Below are 17,393 nucleotides of genomic sequence, written 5' to 3'. Positions count from 1 at the left end.
GCAGCCATCTGCCAGCAGTCAACAGGCCGCCGTGGAGTCAGAACCGATCTCCCAGATCTCGTCGGTTCAGTCTGATGCCCGCCCTGGCCAACGTCGTGGGAGTCACCACCAACACCACGCCCCCACGCCCATCAGACTTGAGCACCACATTTTCTCCAAGGGCGAATGGAGAAGGGCCAGGCTGAGAGACCATCCCCGAGCGCTGATCACTATCTCGGTTGACATGCCTGTCGGACCGAGTGCAGGCACCGGCGACCGTGGCTCGGTCAACGGGGCGAGGGTATCCGCCATCGCGGACACTGGTGCACAGTCGGACCTTTGGTCCCTAGAGGAGTTCATTGCCTGCGGATTCTCACGTGACGACCTGCGTCCCGTCCATCTCAGCATGTCGGCCGCCAACCGCTCCCCCATTGCTGTCGAAGGCGCATTCTTCGCTAGACTCTCGACAGCCTCCAGCAGTGGTGGAGTGGCGTCCTGCCGCTCCATGGTGTACGTGAGCAGCTCAGTCCGGGCCATGTACCTATCCTACGAGTCGCTGCTCAACCTCGGCCTCTTGTCTATGGACTTCCCATCAGGTGACATCGTAGGGGGGCCCAACGACGAGCGTGGGTCTTACACGCCAAACCAGCCCCTGTCCGTCAATGCTACGAGGTCCACCAACGGCGGCTGCGGCGACCCGAGTAACCCCCACAGCGCCCAGTGCTCATGTCCCCAGCGTACGGTCCCTCCGGAACGCCCTACGGCGCTACCCTTCCCTGTCACACCAGAGAACAACAGCCGGATGAAGGATTGGCTATTCGGGAGATACGCCTCATCCACATTCAACACTTGCCCTCATCGGGCGCTGCCGTGCATGGAAGGGCCACCCATTGAAATGCATGTGGACCCCGCAGCCACGCCGAGAGCATGCCACACCGCGGCCGTTGTGCCTCTACACTGGCAGCAGAGAGTCCACGATGACCTTCTCCGGGATGAGGCCCTCGGTGTCATTGAACGTGTGCCATACGGCGAACCAGTGACATGGTGCCATCGTATGGTGGTCACTCGGAAGCACAATGGCTCCCCCCGCAGGACCGTGGACCTCTCAACAAGTTCTGCCTACGTGAGACTTTCGCCACCGAGTCCCCATTCCACCTCGCACGTCGTATCCCAAAGGACACCTGGAAGACTGTCACGGACGCCTGGAATGGCTACCACAGTGTGCCCCTGCGTGAATCGGATCGTCACCTGACCACATTCATCACGCCCTTTGGCCGCTGGCGTTACACCAGGGCGCCACAAGGTTTCCTATCGTCGGGGGATGGCTACAACCGCCGTTTCGATGCGGTCCTCTCGGACTATGAGCGTAAGGAACGTTGTGTGGATGACACCATCCACTATGATACCGACCTGGAGCAGCACTGGTGGAGGACCATCGACTTCCTTACTCGTGTCGGCCGGGCAGGCATCGTGTTGAACCCGGACAAGTTCCAGTTTGCGGAGAGGGACGTCGAGTTCGCTGGCTTCAGGGTGTCGGACACTACTATCGAGCCACTTCCCAAGTACTTGGACGCTATCCGAGACTTCCCCACCCCGGACTCCACGACGGATGTCAGGAGCTGGTTCGGCCTTGTCAACCAGGTGTCGAACTATGCCCAGCTGCGCGACACGATGGCTCCATTTAAGCCATTCCTCAGCCCACGCTGTAGATTCTCATGGTCACCCGAACTGGAGGAAGCCTTCCAAACGTCCAAAAGTGCTATTGTCGGGGCTATCCGTGAGGGCGTGGAGATCTACGACATGCAGAAGCGCACCTGCCTCCGCCCTGACTGGTCCAAGCGCGGTATTGGTTACTTCCTGCTCCAACAACATTGTAGCTGCGCCTCGGGCATACCAGACTGCTGCCCGGGAGGATGAAGGATCACCCTCGCTGGTTCACGCTTCCTGTCCCCGGCCGAACAGCGCTATGCGGCCATCGAAGGAGAGGCCCTAGCCGTGGCCTGGGGTCTGGAGCAAGCACGGTACTTCACGCAGGGGAGCGACAACCTCGTCGTAGTTACAGACCATAAGCCCCTGGTGAAGATCTTTGGCGACCGTACGCTAGATGAGATAACGAACTCACGCCTGTTTAGACTCAAGCAGCGTACCCTCCCATGGCGCTTCGACATTGTGCACCTGCCTGGAAAGAGCAACTATGCCGCTGACGCAACCTCAAGACATCCGTCTCCATCAGGCTCAGCGAACGGCCTCTCACTGGGATTGCCGGGCGTGCCTGACGCCGTGGAGTCAGCACTTATGGCTTCCATCCGCGCCGATGCACAAGAGCTCGGAGCCGTCTCTTGGACCGTCCTTGCACGAGAAACAGCAAGTGATGCATGCCTCAGCCACCTTCTGCACCTGATCGAACATGGGGACAGGGTTGATATGAACGACCCAGCCCTGGCGAGTCTATCACCAGTCTGTGAGTCCATTTACGCACAGGACGGCGTCCTGCTATATCATGACCGCGTCGTGGTCCCTCCATCCCTCCGCGACAGCGTCCTTCGACACCTCCATGCCGCCCACCAAGGGATCTCGGCGATGGGGCAACAGGCCCGTGCCATAGTCTACTGGCCAGGGATGTCAGAGGACATCCGAGCTGCCAGGTACGGATGTGCGGACTGTAACCGGAACGCTCCGTCACAAGCAGCCACGCCCCCCCTGCCATCCTCGCCACCGTCCACCCCATTCGAGGCGGTGTTTGCTGACTTCTTTGACTATGGAGGTCGTCACTTCCTGGTTATCGGAGATCGACTATCGGGCTGGGTGGAGGTCCTATGCTCCACAGCAGGCACTGATATGGGAGGCTCAGCTGGGCTGGTTCGCCACCTCCGTGCGTACTTTGGCTCCTTTGGCGTGCCGGAGGAACTTTCGAGCGACGGTGGTCCGGAGTTCACAGCAGGCCAGACACAGGACTTCCTCCGTTTGTGGGGCGTCAAACACCGTGTGTCCTCTGTTGCTTTCCCACTGTCAAACGGAAGAGCGGAAGTTGCAGTGAAGTCTGCGAAGCGCCTCCTGATGTCCAACACTGGCCCGACTGGCAGTCTCGATCATGACCGCTTTCTGCGTGCCATGATACAGTTACGCAACACGCCTGACCCCGACTGCAACCTCTCACCGGCGCAGATTATCTTCGGTCACCCCCTTCGAGGTTCGCTTTCCTTCGTCAACAGGCTTGAGAAGTTCTCGAACCCACATATCCGACCGCTCTGGCGCCAAGCATGGGCGGCAAAGGAGGATGCCCTTCGGACCCGGATGTCCCGTACCACTGAGTCCCTGCAGGCTCACTCGAAGCCACTCCGCCCATTGGCACTTGGTGAGAGGGTGTTCCTCCAGAACCAGCAGGGCCCTAGCCCTAACAAGTGGGACAGGTCAGGGGTGGTGGTGGAGTCACGTGATCACGATCAGTATCGGGTTAAGGTTGATGGGTCTGGACGCCTGACTTTACGCAACCGGCGGTTCCTCCGTGGCTACACCCCCTATGCTCCTCACCAGCCAGCTGCTATGTCCCCTCCACCTGCGCCCTTGGTACACCGCTCCCTACCTGTCCAACCGTGCCCGGTGGTGCCCCAGGGGATCGTCCAGCAGCTGGCGGATGGACCCTGTGGCGCGGCCCTGGGTCCCTCCTTGCCGGCGTCTGCTGGTGAGGCGGCCCCTGGCCTCGGGTCCCAGGGCGACCCTGTACCCACTGATGCCACCCCGAACGCTTCGCTTCTAGTGTCGCAGTCGCCACTGTCGCTGCCCCGTCCTACGAGGCCTCGCCGTACAAGGGAGCCACCCAAGCACTACGAGCCCGAAACAGGCCGTTGGACGCGGGACTGAGTCCGGTTACCTATTTTAGTTTATAGCTTTCCGGACTGGGGGGGATGAAGGGTATACCGCCTGTCCACTAGGTGGCAGTATCTCGTTTGCTATGCTGTCCGGCTCAGTCAGGAGTCGGCCATGTTATTATTTGTTTAGTGTCAGACGTTCATGTTACGGTGGCCGACTATTGAGCTGTCCACCTATTCCTGTAAGTTGGTTATTCGAATGTTTCTGGTTAAGTTATATATATTACATTTACCCTGCTTATACTTTATCTCAATTCATGCTTCTATTGTTTGTATATTTGCAGGGCGTTTTCATCTTTGTCATTAAACACTTCATTGACATTGAGGAGCGTATTTCTTCATCTACCATAGCCAATCATGATCACTTAACTCTACCATAGCCAATCATGATCACTTAAGCGGTTGTCTCGCCCCTCCCCTCCCCCCTCCCCAACAAACAAACAAAAACACATTTGCAGCTGTGACTGAGGTCGGATGACAATGAGAAGCTTCAGTAGTAACTAGTAACGCGCCGCATTGAATTACCGGTAACGGTAACAGCGTTGTAACGATGGAAATAGTAAGTAATTAGATAACCCGTTACTGAAAAAGTAACGCCGTTAGTATCGTCGTTTATTCTAACGCCGTTATTCACATCACTGCAAACAAATAAATCGGATCTGAATCGGATCTGAGCATCAATTGAGCATCAAGACCTGCCGTGTGAACGAAGCCAGAGAGACACGGCCTGCAATCCCTGCAGATATTACAAGGCTACCTTAGTGGCGCCATCTATTGGTACAGTATGACAGACCATGTTCACAGTCCATGAACTAGTGGCTCAATATTTATATCAATATCAGTAGATGTTTAGAGAGAAATGAGGTGGTGTTGTTATCGTTATTGTGCCTAGAAGATATGGAACACAGTCCCCTCAGTTTGAAAACACCAGGTTTAGAACATTGTAACCATAATCGGTCTTGCATAACAAAGACAGCCTAATAATCAGTTTAAAATGCTTTACTGTCCATTTGCTGAATTAGTTTGGTTAAAAGCATCAATCATGTACATTTCTTATAACATTTATTTAGAGGTTCATGTACATTTATTTAGATATATTCTATTTGTCTCTATTGAACCCATTTGCTTTTGAAGTTATTTCAACATTATGTCGTAAATACTTTCTCAGGGCTTTCTTTACGTTACCACTGTGGTGATAATCTCTATACTGACCCTCAGTGAGTGTATAGGCCAATTCCTGTTTCGTTAAAGGTAAAAAAGTGTCAATATCATGCATATTATGTCGATATATTAATTAGTGTATTTTGTATGGATGTTTTTTAAAAAAAACGTTTATTTCATTAAACTGTGTACTAAACACTCATTGTTGGGGTCCTTTCAGGTGAGAACAAAAAGATGTCAGATGCCAAATGAACCGCAATTCTGTTACTGCCGCTCTCATTGTTTCAAATGGAAGCCCCTGCACACAGCAAGCGGGTGGACAGGAGGTGACATGGCTTTGTCATGTGAGTTGAGTATGAGAATGTGAGGTCACAGCATGTAGGACAGATAAGACAACAGGGCACGGGCTGGAGATGAGACTTATCCAATGCCATGATGCCAGGCGAGGCACATGAGTTCACACATAGATCATTAGAGTGACGTTCCACAGTGGCCACACCTCTCTACTGGGGTACAGAAGTGCAGTTTCCAATGGGGTTTTTCCAATGTGTTTTCCAGTGGGGTACAATCATCATAACTATAATGCAGGTGATGATTGATGGTGATGACTGCTAACTATTTTGATAATGACACCCATAGGCCATTAAAAAGTTTATTGAAACAACAACAGCGATTGAATCACTTGTGAAATTGTGTCACAGACAGAACACATAATCGTTTTTTGAGGACGGCAATTATTATCAAAGCTTGTTGATTTGTAGGCTGTGCGCTTCAGTGATGTGATGGTCTGAGCAACAAAAATGGAAGTGAGGTTTAAATATGATTGGAAAAAATGTGAATTGACTTTGTTTTTTTAGCTATTATGGTGTAATGCGAATGTGAGACAAGGTGAGACACTACACAACATCACCACCATGTGAGGTTGTTATATCATCTAGTTCATAAATAGCACTGCATGAATATTGCAACGATGCTCGTCAACGTGTTATTTCTGTGGGTAACATGACAGCACAGCGGGAGGCTAAAGTGAGTTCATGACAGGATCACACAAGCGATGCATAACTAAAATCAAGACGAAAATAGATGCTGTCAAAGATTTATTCACAAAAACAAAAATGTATATACATATGCAGATAGCACACAAGACGACACATAACTTTTCGTGACCTCAGAACAGTTTACAGTGCATAAATTGTCATAATACAACAGGTCTCCGTTGGACAAAGGTAACACAAACATAACAGAGACACAGAACATTTCCAGTTGTTGAAGGAGTCACGTGTGTACCATATGATGGTATTTTCCATCAAACCATTGTAAACTCCATCGAGCCACTGGGGTGAATGACCAGACGCCATTCCCGTGCCAGTCTTGGGTCCTTCTCCTCCTCCTCCTTCTGACCCTCAGCAGCACAGGTGGCCTCTGTGATGCTCGCCCCAGACAGGTAAACATGCCACACGTCCTGTAGTCCCGCTCCAGTGGTGCCAGAACCGTTATCCTGGTCCAAGGTGCACCGGACCTGAAAGTAGGGGTGGGACGATTAGAAAATGTCATGTCACGATTATCGTGGGCAAAATAATCGCGATCCACGATATTATCGCGAGAATTTAAAAAATAAGTTTTTTTATTTATATATTTTTAATGCCAATAAAACACACTGTAATCACTTTAACTTAGATTTTGTTGTATTTTTAGGACATTTTAAGTCAGTAATTCAAATTCAGATTCTAGTGGCACATATCTCTGGCCATAATCCGGGTCCTTAAGAAAGAGCAATTCCTTTTCGGCCAATCAGCACCTTTCATTAACGTACCCAAGGAAGTTTAAAGAACGCACTCCCAGTGTTGCCAACTTCCAGAGCCCCTTGGCGACTTAATTAGTCAAAAGCGACCAGCGACAAATCTAACTTCCTATTCTGGTCATTTGGGGAATTACTGTAAAGCATCTAACATATCCCGTATTCCACGGTTCACGTTACAACCGAGCTCAGGAGAGACGAGTAGGGATACAGTCTATGGCGAGCGAGGGTTGCCGTCTCCTCTCTCCCTCAACACTCACTCCCGCGGCCAGTCTGATAGCAGCCGCGGGGAGCGTACCGTTGTTCCCCGGGTCCTCGCAGGGGGTTCGGGCAAAGTTCGGGAAATAACGGACGGTTGTCATGTGTTTATACAGCATGGATGTTACGTGCCTAATGCCTTTGATGCGCACACTTGCTACTTGCCGCTTTAATAATTGTATTTAGCCTATAGCACAAGTCATGCATTGCATGTAACCTCAAGTGCTGAACAGTATTAAGTAAACCACAATATATTTGCTAAAGCTTAGGGGTGACCGTGCCTTTTGCAGCCATAGACTGTCACTGCCTGGTAATAGGCAGGCCAATGACAGTATCCCGTCTAAAGTTTTTCACCAGCCATGGTGAGTAGGCTAGCATACGTTACCTAGTGACTGACTGACAAGGCTGACTTGACAGTAACGTTACCCATGCAGTCTGAACAATAGCGCGAGACAAGTTCTGTGAGGATATTCGCGCGCGGCTCATGTGAGGAATTGCAATTATATTACAGTAACAGTCGCTAACTTGACTGCAAAAGTAATGTAGACTAGGCTGAAAAATAGCGCCAGACATTTGTTAAACACAGTTTATTCATAACATACGATTATGGCGATTATTCAAATAATTAAAATTCTCCACGATTAAGTTATCGCGGGTGTTTTTATCGCGATTAACGATAAAAACGATAATCGTCCCATCCCTACCTGAAAGTACCGGTCCAGCACTGAGAGGATAGGGTCTGGTGCTGAGGGTTCCCCTCCTGGGAGTCCTTCCCACTCGGACTGAAAGGAGGCGATGACCCGACAGGGGGCCAGGCCTTCTGTGGCCTTCTGCTCCAGACTCTGGGTGAGGAATGCAGCCGTGTCATAGAGCAGGCCAGAGAGAGACGCAGCAGAGAACTGCTCCCACTGCTGGAAGCGACTGGTCAGCCCAGGGCCGCTGCGAAGGTAGCCCTCGAGTCCATCCACTATGAGCAGGGATGGAGGCACAGCGGACACCGCGGAGGACTCATGCTGACGGGCCACCTCCTGAAGCAACTCCTCCATGGTCCTGGGGTACACAAACTGGATTTTCTGAAAAGAAAACAATAGAAGGTTTAAAACAAGCTGCTTTCAAATATAATTGTAGGGCGGCTGTGGCTCAGGAGGTAGAGCCAGTGTCTAATGATCGCAAGGTCGGCGGTTTGGCAGTTCGATCCACGGCTGGCCACGTGTTGTGAATGACCAGACGCCAGTCTTGGGTATCCTTGAGCAAGACACTGACCCCAAATTGCTGCAGACGTCTTGCATGGCAGCTTGCCGCCATTGGTGTTGGAATGGGTGAATGAAAGGCCATTGTAAAGCGCTTTGGAATAAGGCGCTATATAAGTGCAGTGAGTCCATTTAATATTTACCATAATTCAAAACGCAAAAGGTGAGTCAGAAGTGTCTCAGTGACTGGGTTTACAGTTTCTCAACCATTATGCCCTGACTGTCATAGCGTTTGTTTATTGGATCTGATCAGTGATTTTTGTTGGGTGAGGCAAAGAAAGACTCTTTATTTTGTTGTTTTAAGTTATTGTTTAAAGTTTAATTATGTAATTTAAGTTACTGTTAAAATAAAGTGAGTTTTGGCAAAACCAGTTTTCATTTTTATGTTGCGGGGGGGGGGGGGGGGGGGTCGGGTGCCTAGGCAGCTGCCAATAGTAACTAAAAAAGTAACTAGTAATCTAACTTAGTTACTTTTAAAATCAAGTAATCAGTAAAGTAACTAGATTACTTTTTAAAGGAGTAATCAGTAATCAGGATACTTTTTCAAAGTAACTGTGGCAACACTGGATCTGATTGACGACTTTGCTTGAGGATGGGCCGGGTGAACTAGGCTACTAGGGTCTAGGAAGTGTAGCATATTTGACCTTCCATGCTGTTCAGTGCTGTCACCTAGGCTATAGAGTTAATAACTCAACCATTTGCTTTTGAGGCCTGAGAAATAGGCTACTATACATTTTCTCCCTCTGATTTCAGGACAGGAGAGAGTTCAGTTTGGCTGCGGGCCCATCATGTTCTGCTCTGATAAGCAAACCATCTCTGTGACTGAGACAGGGGAGTTCCACCTGGAGACACTGGACAGTGAGACGAGATAGGCCAAAGTCCCCATCTCATCTCTACAGAACAGACCATTTTCACTTGTAGCCTACTGTACATAACAGAAGGAATGTTGAGTCAGTTGCTGTAGTGTAACAGTTGTCATGACACCACCCAATTTAAATTATTCAGGGTAAAGCACACTCATCCTCATCTCCATTAGAAATTACCATCTTGGCATCAATTACTTTGACAGTCTGAGACAAAGAAGTGTTGACAGTTTATCTGGCTGTTGTCAGTCAGTGTTGCTGTTGATAGAATTACCTTTAAATGTTCTGGGCTGAAGTTGTACATGTAGTGGTGAAGAGCGCTTGGAAGGCTTAGAATTGGAGTCTGGGTGAAAAAGAACACTTTGAGGCCCAACTCAGAGGCAGCCGTCACCGCGGCGAGGAGCAGTAGGGAGCGGTTGACGCTTCTCTCCCCGACCACCAACGTACTGCATGAAGATGATGATGGCGACATTTTGAAAGCCTTCAACATCCCCGTCCCCGTCTGTGGAACGAATGTACTAAACACGTTGGTCAAAATATCGGCCATTACTATCTCAATGACGTAATTTCCCGCGTAGTCCAGTTGAATGGCAGTGCAGGATGCAGGGTCGTGTCCAGGTCACGTGCTACCCCAGGCCACCCCTAAAATCTGATTGGCCACCCCAGGTGCCACCCCCCTGATTGATTGGCACACAGCTGTATATAGTTTGATGTAAAGAACTCTCGCAAAAAACACATACGAAATATTGTTTTAAGTACAATAAAGCTTTATTTCTTTTAAGAACGTGTGGTGCCAGGCTGGCTGCAGCTTGCACACGGATTCCGTTTCAAACCCTTTTTTCTACCCTTTTTCTAAGAGGCTAAGTTTACGCACTGCCTTAGTTTTATAGTAATAACAATTTAAGATTGAACAGTGTGGACAAGACAAGCACCGCGTTATATGAATACAATCTGAACATGTGAAAGTACAGCGCAACTAGGATGCACGTGAAAAAAAAAAACAAGGTTCGATTTCCTGTTAAGGTCAAACAAGCTTCCGCAATCCTTGAGAATCACAACAACAGACCTATAACAGCTGTTTGCCAAGATGGCGGATGCTTATGCAGGAGAAGAAGAGGGTCCTCCCCTGGACACTAAAGAAGCCGAGGACCAAATAAAAGCGATTCTGCGGCGTTGTCGAGGCCGCCCGAGGCTCACAGACACGGATCGCGCACAGAGACGCCTCGAGTCCCGCAAGAAGTACGACGTGAGGCGAGTCTATCTCGGGGAATCTCACAAGGTCTGGAGCGAGCTGCGCCGGCGGACGAGTCTGAGTGACGCTGGGCTGGCGGAGTGCCTCATCTTGCTCGACTCAACATACGGGGAGAGATATCAGCAGAAATACGGCATAGGGTATGTCTGTTTCATGTCATGTCTGTGTCTCATTTGAAGTGGTAGGCTAGACTCTACCGAGCAATTATCCAGGACCTAGATGATCGTGGACTACTACATTCGTCCTCTGCTGACATTTACAGTCCGAATTAAATGTGAAGAAGACCACTTTACTGCAGGAAACCTCTCCTAATGACCCAGTCCCCTAATGAGTCAAACTGGGCTAGTGCCAGTATCTAGAAGTGGCAGCAGGCAGCAGCCACCCCTTCTAAGCTCAAGGTTGTTTTAGCTCGTGTCATTTTTGCCATAATAATTGTAACCCTCTGTTTTTGGCGGATAGGAAGAAGACTGGTGAAGAACTATGCATAAAACAGAAAAGGGGTAAGCAGTGCCCTTCACCTCCATCCAAGTCTCCACCTGTGCCTCCACACATTGAGGATTTAGTTAGGCCCATTTGGTAGTCGTCCCCCCCCCCTCTCTGATCATTAATTGTACCTACAGGGAAAAGGGAGAGAGTGTCCCGCCTCCACAGCCTGGTGACCTGGTACCAGGACCACTCCCAGACCTGCCCACATGAGCCTCAGCTCCGTGCACTGGAACCCCAGCCAGGGTTCTCCACCTCTGCTATCTGGCAGTGTGATGCTGAGCATTCGTTTGTGCAACATCTGTGCACGCCACCGGGGGGGGCTGGCTGGTGGACCAGCTCCACGCTCTCCACCAGCACCCAGCGCCCCGCTCCCAGTCGTCCCTGCTGGAGTCCCACGACGCCTACGTCTTCCTCAACCCCAACGGGGAGGAACCTCTGGACAACATCCAGGAGGAGACCATGCCCCTGCAGGTCCTCTTCGCCTCGGGGAGTAGATCCTTCTCTGAGTCTCGCTCCGACCTGGGCTCCCTCCAGCAGAGCTCTGGGTCGGGACAGCGGTGGCAGGGTTGCCAGATGGAATTGACAATACAGCCTAACCAGTCTATTACCGCTAAACCCAGTAGCCCATTCGGCGATAACCCGGCCCATCTGGCAACCCTGCGCAGCGGGCCACCATAATAATAACTTTTATTTGTAGCCTATAGGCTAGCGCTTTTAACCTGCAAACGTTGCAGCTCAAAGTGCACCATAGCGAGCGAGAGGTAAACATGGCAAGACAAAGTAAGCTTAACAATTACTTCATGAAACCAAGCTACAATGAGTCTGACTCTAAAGAGGTGGAGGCGTCTCGAGGGTTCCGAGTTAAATGGAAAGAACATTTCCCCTGGCTGCGTTTAGATGGGGAAGGAAAAATGTTCTGCTCACCGTGCAAAAAATCGGGGAGGAATAACGGATTCACGAGAGGAGCATAATATAGCATATAGCGAATATGAGAATGTCTCACTGATCACAGGCGGTGCAGTGAGCACATATCGGCGGTCAGTTTGAGGCAACAGCAAACCGCTATGCAAGGCCACTGTGAGCAGGCTAATGAAACGGCTAACAATAAGCTGCACTCTCAGCTACAAGTTGCATTTCACATGGCAAAAAATGTGCATGTCGCATGTCATCAGTATGTGGGACTGACTGAGCTACTGAAAGCAGTTAAGGCTCCAGATTGTGTCTGGAGTGAGCGACTCCGTTGACATTGTGGCGCGCTGGACATGGCATAGCGCGCATGCGAATCATGAAAGCCTATATTATATTTATTATATAGCTCGCATCTAATCGTATCGGATGAGCAATAGACATTAAACGGCATATACCGGTATAGGCTACACAACAGTAATCACTGCGACAAACAGCTATATTATATTTTAATATGATGACCGGAATATCTCACGTTTGTCCGGTAAATTGAAATCTTCCCGGACACGTTGACCGGCACAATTTTTTTCTAACGGAAACCCTGCCCCAACCACACCTGGCCCCCCAAGGGCCCCGGGTACACCTACATGGCGGTGGCCGACTCTGGCGTCTCCATGGACTACAGCCCAATGAGCTCCAGTCGGCTGGATGACATGGGGAAGGGGGTTATCTTCACCAACGAGTATAAGAACGAGATGCCCTCCGCACACAAACCACCCCAACCCATACTCGCAGGGCAGCTCATCCACGCTAGGTGAGGACCGAAGGAAAAGCAGCTGAACAGACTATATGAACTCAGGCCCGGAGGTCCAATGTACAGTAGCTGGGGGAACAGTGAAAGGACATTGGAAGGCCATTGGGATGTTTGGCCGAAGCTTCTACATTGACTTTCCTTTCTTGTGCCAGTGGATTGTATTTGCTATACAATCCACTGGCACGTGGATGTACTCTCGTAATCATGATATAGGCCTAGTAAAAGACAAACCAACATCAGTAACTCCTTCTCCCCTGTGTAGTACGAAACCCGTTGATACAAATGGCAGCTGTTATTACACTCCAAAGCTGATATTACAAAACAAATGTTTATATTTTAAGATCCATTGTATCCAGGTAAAATCATAAGGGTTATTTTTGCATCTTTTCACTAAAGTATAAAGTTTTATTTGATACGTATTTGTAAATAGAATTGCATCTGATTCTGTTGTATATTGTACAGTATAATAATCATTTCACAAAGATGTAGCTGTGCCTTAATCACACAACACCTGAACTGTGGACAAAAAGGTGATTAGGTAATATGTTGCATCACACACACACACACACACACACACACACACACACACTAGAGGACAAGATGTTGTAAACAATTGACATAACTTAAGTTTGTTTCCATCTGTCTTTTTAGTTTCCACCTTGTTGAATGTAAAAGTATTTTGTTAAATTTTTGAGAGACCATAGTTGTTTGTGAAAACTAACTGTAAACAATGTGAATAGTGTTGCTAGTATCTCTTCTTAGAAATATGGTTCATCTCTTATTTGCCTACATCTGTGATTCAAATTGGGTCCATAATATTCAACTGCATACTAGACTAACACCTGGGGCCTCATTTATAGAAAGTACTTTGGATCAAATTTGATCTTACCCGTGTCGTACATAGAAAACCACGTCAAAGTAGTGATTTATAAAATGTCAACGTGAGTCAATTTGACCGTGGAAACAATCGTAGCTCTACGTCAGGTATTGACGTACGCACATTACCTACTGGTTATGCGGCCGCTGCACTTCTTTTGTCAACATGGAGCCTTTTACAGTCTAAAACTCCAGCAGATCAGTATACCAAACTAAATAATAACTTGGCTTCACATACCTATGTCACTAGACGAGTAACAGAAGGAAGGTTTTCACTCTCTAAAGTTAATACCAATTTTCTTAGACGCACAGTGGGATAGAACCATGAAGTCATGGAACCTAGATGGTGATGCACCGTAGATGGAAATGTGTAGTCCTCTCTAACATGGTTGTAACTTGTTCTATTTTTATGTAACTAGAAATGTAAGTGTTTTATATTATGCCAACTGTAAAATTGTATAATGTATGATATATTTTAATGTTTGATATTTGTAATTTAAAGTATGTTTTATATGTTAAATGTTACTTGTAATGTATGTTTTCAATGTGGACTCCAACTAGATATATGAGTGTTTTATATTATGCCAAATGTAAGATTGTATGATGTATTTTAATGTTTGATATTGGTAATTTAAGTATGTTTTATATGTTAAATGTTATTTGTAATGTATGTTTTAAATGTGGACCCCACTAAAAGTAGCTCATGCCTATGGGTATAGCTAATGGGGATCCTTCCAATAAATAAACAAATAAAAAATAAATAAATAAATGCCATTAGGCTATTGTAGTGTGTAATCATTCTAAATTGAGGCGTGATAAAGGCGAGATTCATTGTGATTCCCCAGGATTCCTCGGTATTTAGCATTATAAGCCCTGTTATAAGGTTATTTACGTCCATATCAACATTCTGACATACACAATGGATCTGGATGGTCATACAGAAAATCCTTCAAAAAACACCATAGCCCGCAGCGCAGAGTGCATAATATATTATGTCTAATTGAGTCAACTGGTGTTATGCTGATCACCAAGTTCTCCCATACTGTGCTTATGGACTAGTATAGTATATATCAACGGTAATCATGTGCTTTAGTTGGCGAGCGTACTTGGTGATGGACATACTCAGCCTGGACATACTCAGTCTGGACATACTCAGTCTGGACATACTCAGCCTGGACATACTCAGTCTGGACACACTCAGCCTGGACATACTCAGCCTGGACACACTCAGTCTGGACATACTCAGTCTGGACATAGTCAGTCTGGACATAGTCAAAATCTTTCGTAGTTTTGGGTCAGTCACAGTGGTCAGGTTATGTATTCTGCCACTGTGTGCTCTCTGTTTATGTCATGGTTCCATCTGAACACTAGAGGGTGGCAGAGACCACCCCAAGGATTTATTAGCACTAGGTGCATCTCATTTCTAATTATGGACCTCTCCCTATTAGGGGTGTGTTGTCCCTGTCTTATATATGTCTTAGCTTGATACTTGTCATGTACTGCAGTCTCTCGAGCGGACCTAAAGTTAATGTCCTTGATTATTCTTTAGTATCCAGTGTTCCTATGTTTTAGAATAGCCTTATGTTATTATTTTCAAAAGTCCTTGCCTGTTCTATTCGGTGGAATACCCAGTAAAATGATCTATTTGCCTTTCATTTTCATTCCATCATCTGGGGGGTATTCCATCAACATCACTAAAGGAAAATCCAGGCTTATTCTGATAAATCTCGTGAAATTATCAAAAATAAGCCTGGACTTTCCGTTGATGGAATACCCCTCTGGTCTCCTCTCAGCTCTCTCTCCTCTCCTGGATCCTACACAACACAATCTTACAGTACAGCATTCCAATTTTTCAGTTTTTTGGTGAATGTTTGATTCCAATGTGCCAAATAATTTTCTTTGAATCTACTCATGATTTGGTTGTGTCTAATTGTGTTGCTGCCCTGGGACAAAGCCCCAGAAGCAGCTGGCTGAGGGGACTCCTCTCTAGGTTCATCTCTTTAGCTTCACCTCTCTAGGTTCATCTCTCTAGGTTCACCTCTCTAGGTTCATCTCTCTAGGTTCACTTCTCTAGGTTCACCTCTCTAGGTTCATCTCTCTAGGTTCATCTCTCTAGGTTCACCTCTCTAGGTTAATCTCTCTAGGTTCATCTCTCTAGGTTCACCTCTCTAGGTTCACCTCTCTCGGTTCATCTCTCTAGGTTCACCTCTCTAGGTCCATCTCTCAGCAGGTTAGGGCTTTGTGATGTAAGGTTTGGGCATTGCTTCCTTTTAGGTGGTTGTAGAGTTGAATGGCTCTTTTTCTGAATTGTAATGGTTCTTGGGTATTGTCCAAATTATGCTCTGCATGCATTATTTGGGGTTTTATTCTCTTCCAGAGGGACGGGGCTGCGGCTGAAAAGGCCCCATCACCCCAGGTCCGGCGCTTGGTCCTGGTGGTCTTGAGGTCTCTCTCTCTAAAGTGTCCCCTTGCTGACATGCGAAGAACCCCACCATCCTTAAGTCACGGGATGTAAGACGCTTGTTCCATTTGACAGCTTTTTCGTCTGTACCTGCAGGAGCTCCTGGAGGAGGCAGACAGCAGACGTAGCCCACCAAGGCAGACAAGAGACACACGCCCACCAAGCACAGCACTTAATACACTGCCTGGGCCAGATGCAAATGGCAGATGAGTGAATGTGTCAGTCAGATGAGTGTGTCAGTCAGTCAATTAGATGTGTGTCAGTCAGTCAGATGAGTGAAGATTGAGTTTGGGGCTGCAGGACACATGGGGTCTGAGCATGGAGGTCAAGAGAGTCAGGAACATGGGGAGAGAGGTGGGAGGACCACTAAGTGTGTTATTCTCCCTCTGAGATGTACTGTCTAGTATGCTGTCTTCTAACTTATTCAGGGCGGAATCAAGATGAAGTGATTGGGGCTAGGGTTGGTTTGAGACATGGCCAATGACTGCACTGATGAAACCCCCCCCATTAAGTAGACATGAGCCAACACACACACACACACACAAAAACACTCTGTAGTTCTGCTTACAATATTTATTTAAAAGTTGATTTGTATATTCCCTTCAAAAGCATTTAATTTCCTTGAAAACCCAAAAAATAGTTCCTTTCCTTTCCTAGTGCATTACTCCTAAGCAGAGGATATTCTCTGGGACTGAAATAGGAGATGATATCCACTAGGTATCAGTCATTACCTTTGGCAATACACTTGCATGGAAACAGCTAAAGCTTAATACAAAATGACACTCAAAGAAGCAAACCCTGCATCATATCAAAAATATATACCTAAAGTCAATGGCATACAGTATTGAATAATTGCGGTGCTAGTGCTTGCCGAAGCTTCCTCTGTACACAAACATTCAGCACCGTCAAAACATTTAGGGCTCATTACAATTCTACTGACACTCGCAGCATCTCAACCAGAAACCAGTCACAAAATCTAGAACAGGAGTGAAAAGTAAAAGAGAACTAATAGTAGTGGGTTAGGATAAGTATATATATATATATATATAGTGTGTGTGTGCGCGTAAGATATGGTGTGACTATATGGGGCAGTAGGAGGCACTGTGGGGGTTTCTTGTGCGTTTGCTAGAGGGCGAGGTGCATCTCAATAGTCTAACGTTGGTTTCCTCAACCATCCTGTTCTGATATGGTGGATGCCTAGTTGCCTACTGGAAACTGACTCACCTGAACAGGTCTCTTGCAAATCAATGACAGTCAGATAAAGTTAAAGGTCCCGCATTATAAGAAACTCACTTTTTCAGTGCTTGTGTACATACATTTGGGTCTCCGATGGGCCTACTAACACACAAACTGAAATAAAACAACCCAGTCAGTTGTTGTTTTTTTTTTACATGTTTTGGAGACCCCATAGACCTATATT

The 17,393-nt window shown here is 47.6% G+C and overlaps 1 protein-coding gene across 1 annotated transcript; it reads right to left on the bottom strand.

The window, feature by feature from the left end:
• Positions 1–6,286: 6,286 nt before the first annotated feature.
• Positions 6,287–9,729, bottom strand: LOC308161503 (ATPase SWSAP1-like). Its single transcript, XM_080535526.1, has 3 exons — positions 9,453–9,729; positions 7,770–8,138; positions 6,287–6,528 (listed from the first exon to the last, which is right to left on the bottom strand). Exons 1-3 carry the CDS (start codon positions 9,723–9,725, stop codon positions 6,316–6,318), a joined length of 855 nt encoding a protein of 284 aa, XP_080391652.1. The 5' UTR covers positions 9,726–9,729; the 3' UTR covers positions 6,287–6,315.
• Between the last annotated feature and the right edge of the window lie 7,664 nt (positions 9,730–17,393).

The sequence above is a fragment of the Nansenia antarctica genome (genome assembly GCF_963989245.1).
Source record: "Nansenia antarctica genome assembly, chromosome: 7".
NCBI classification, from domain to species: Eukaryota; Metazoa; Chordata; class Actinopteri; order Argentiniformes; family Microstomatidae; genus Nansenia; species Nansenia antarctica.
The sequence above is the reverse complement of the archived record's forward strand: the minus strand, read 5'-3'. Positions and strand labels throughout refer to the sequence as shown.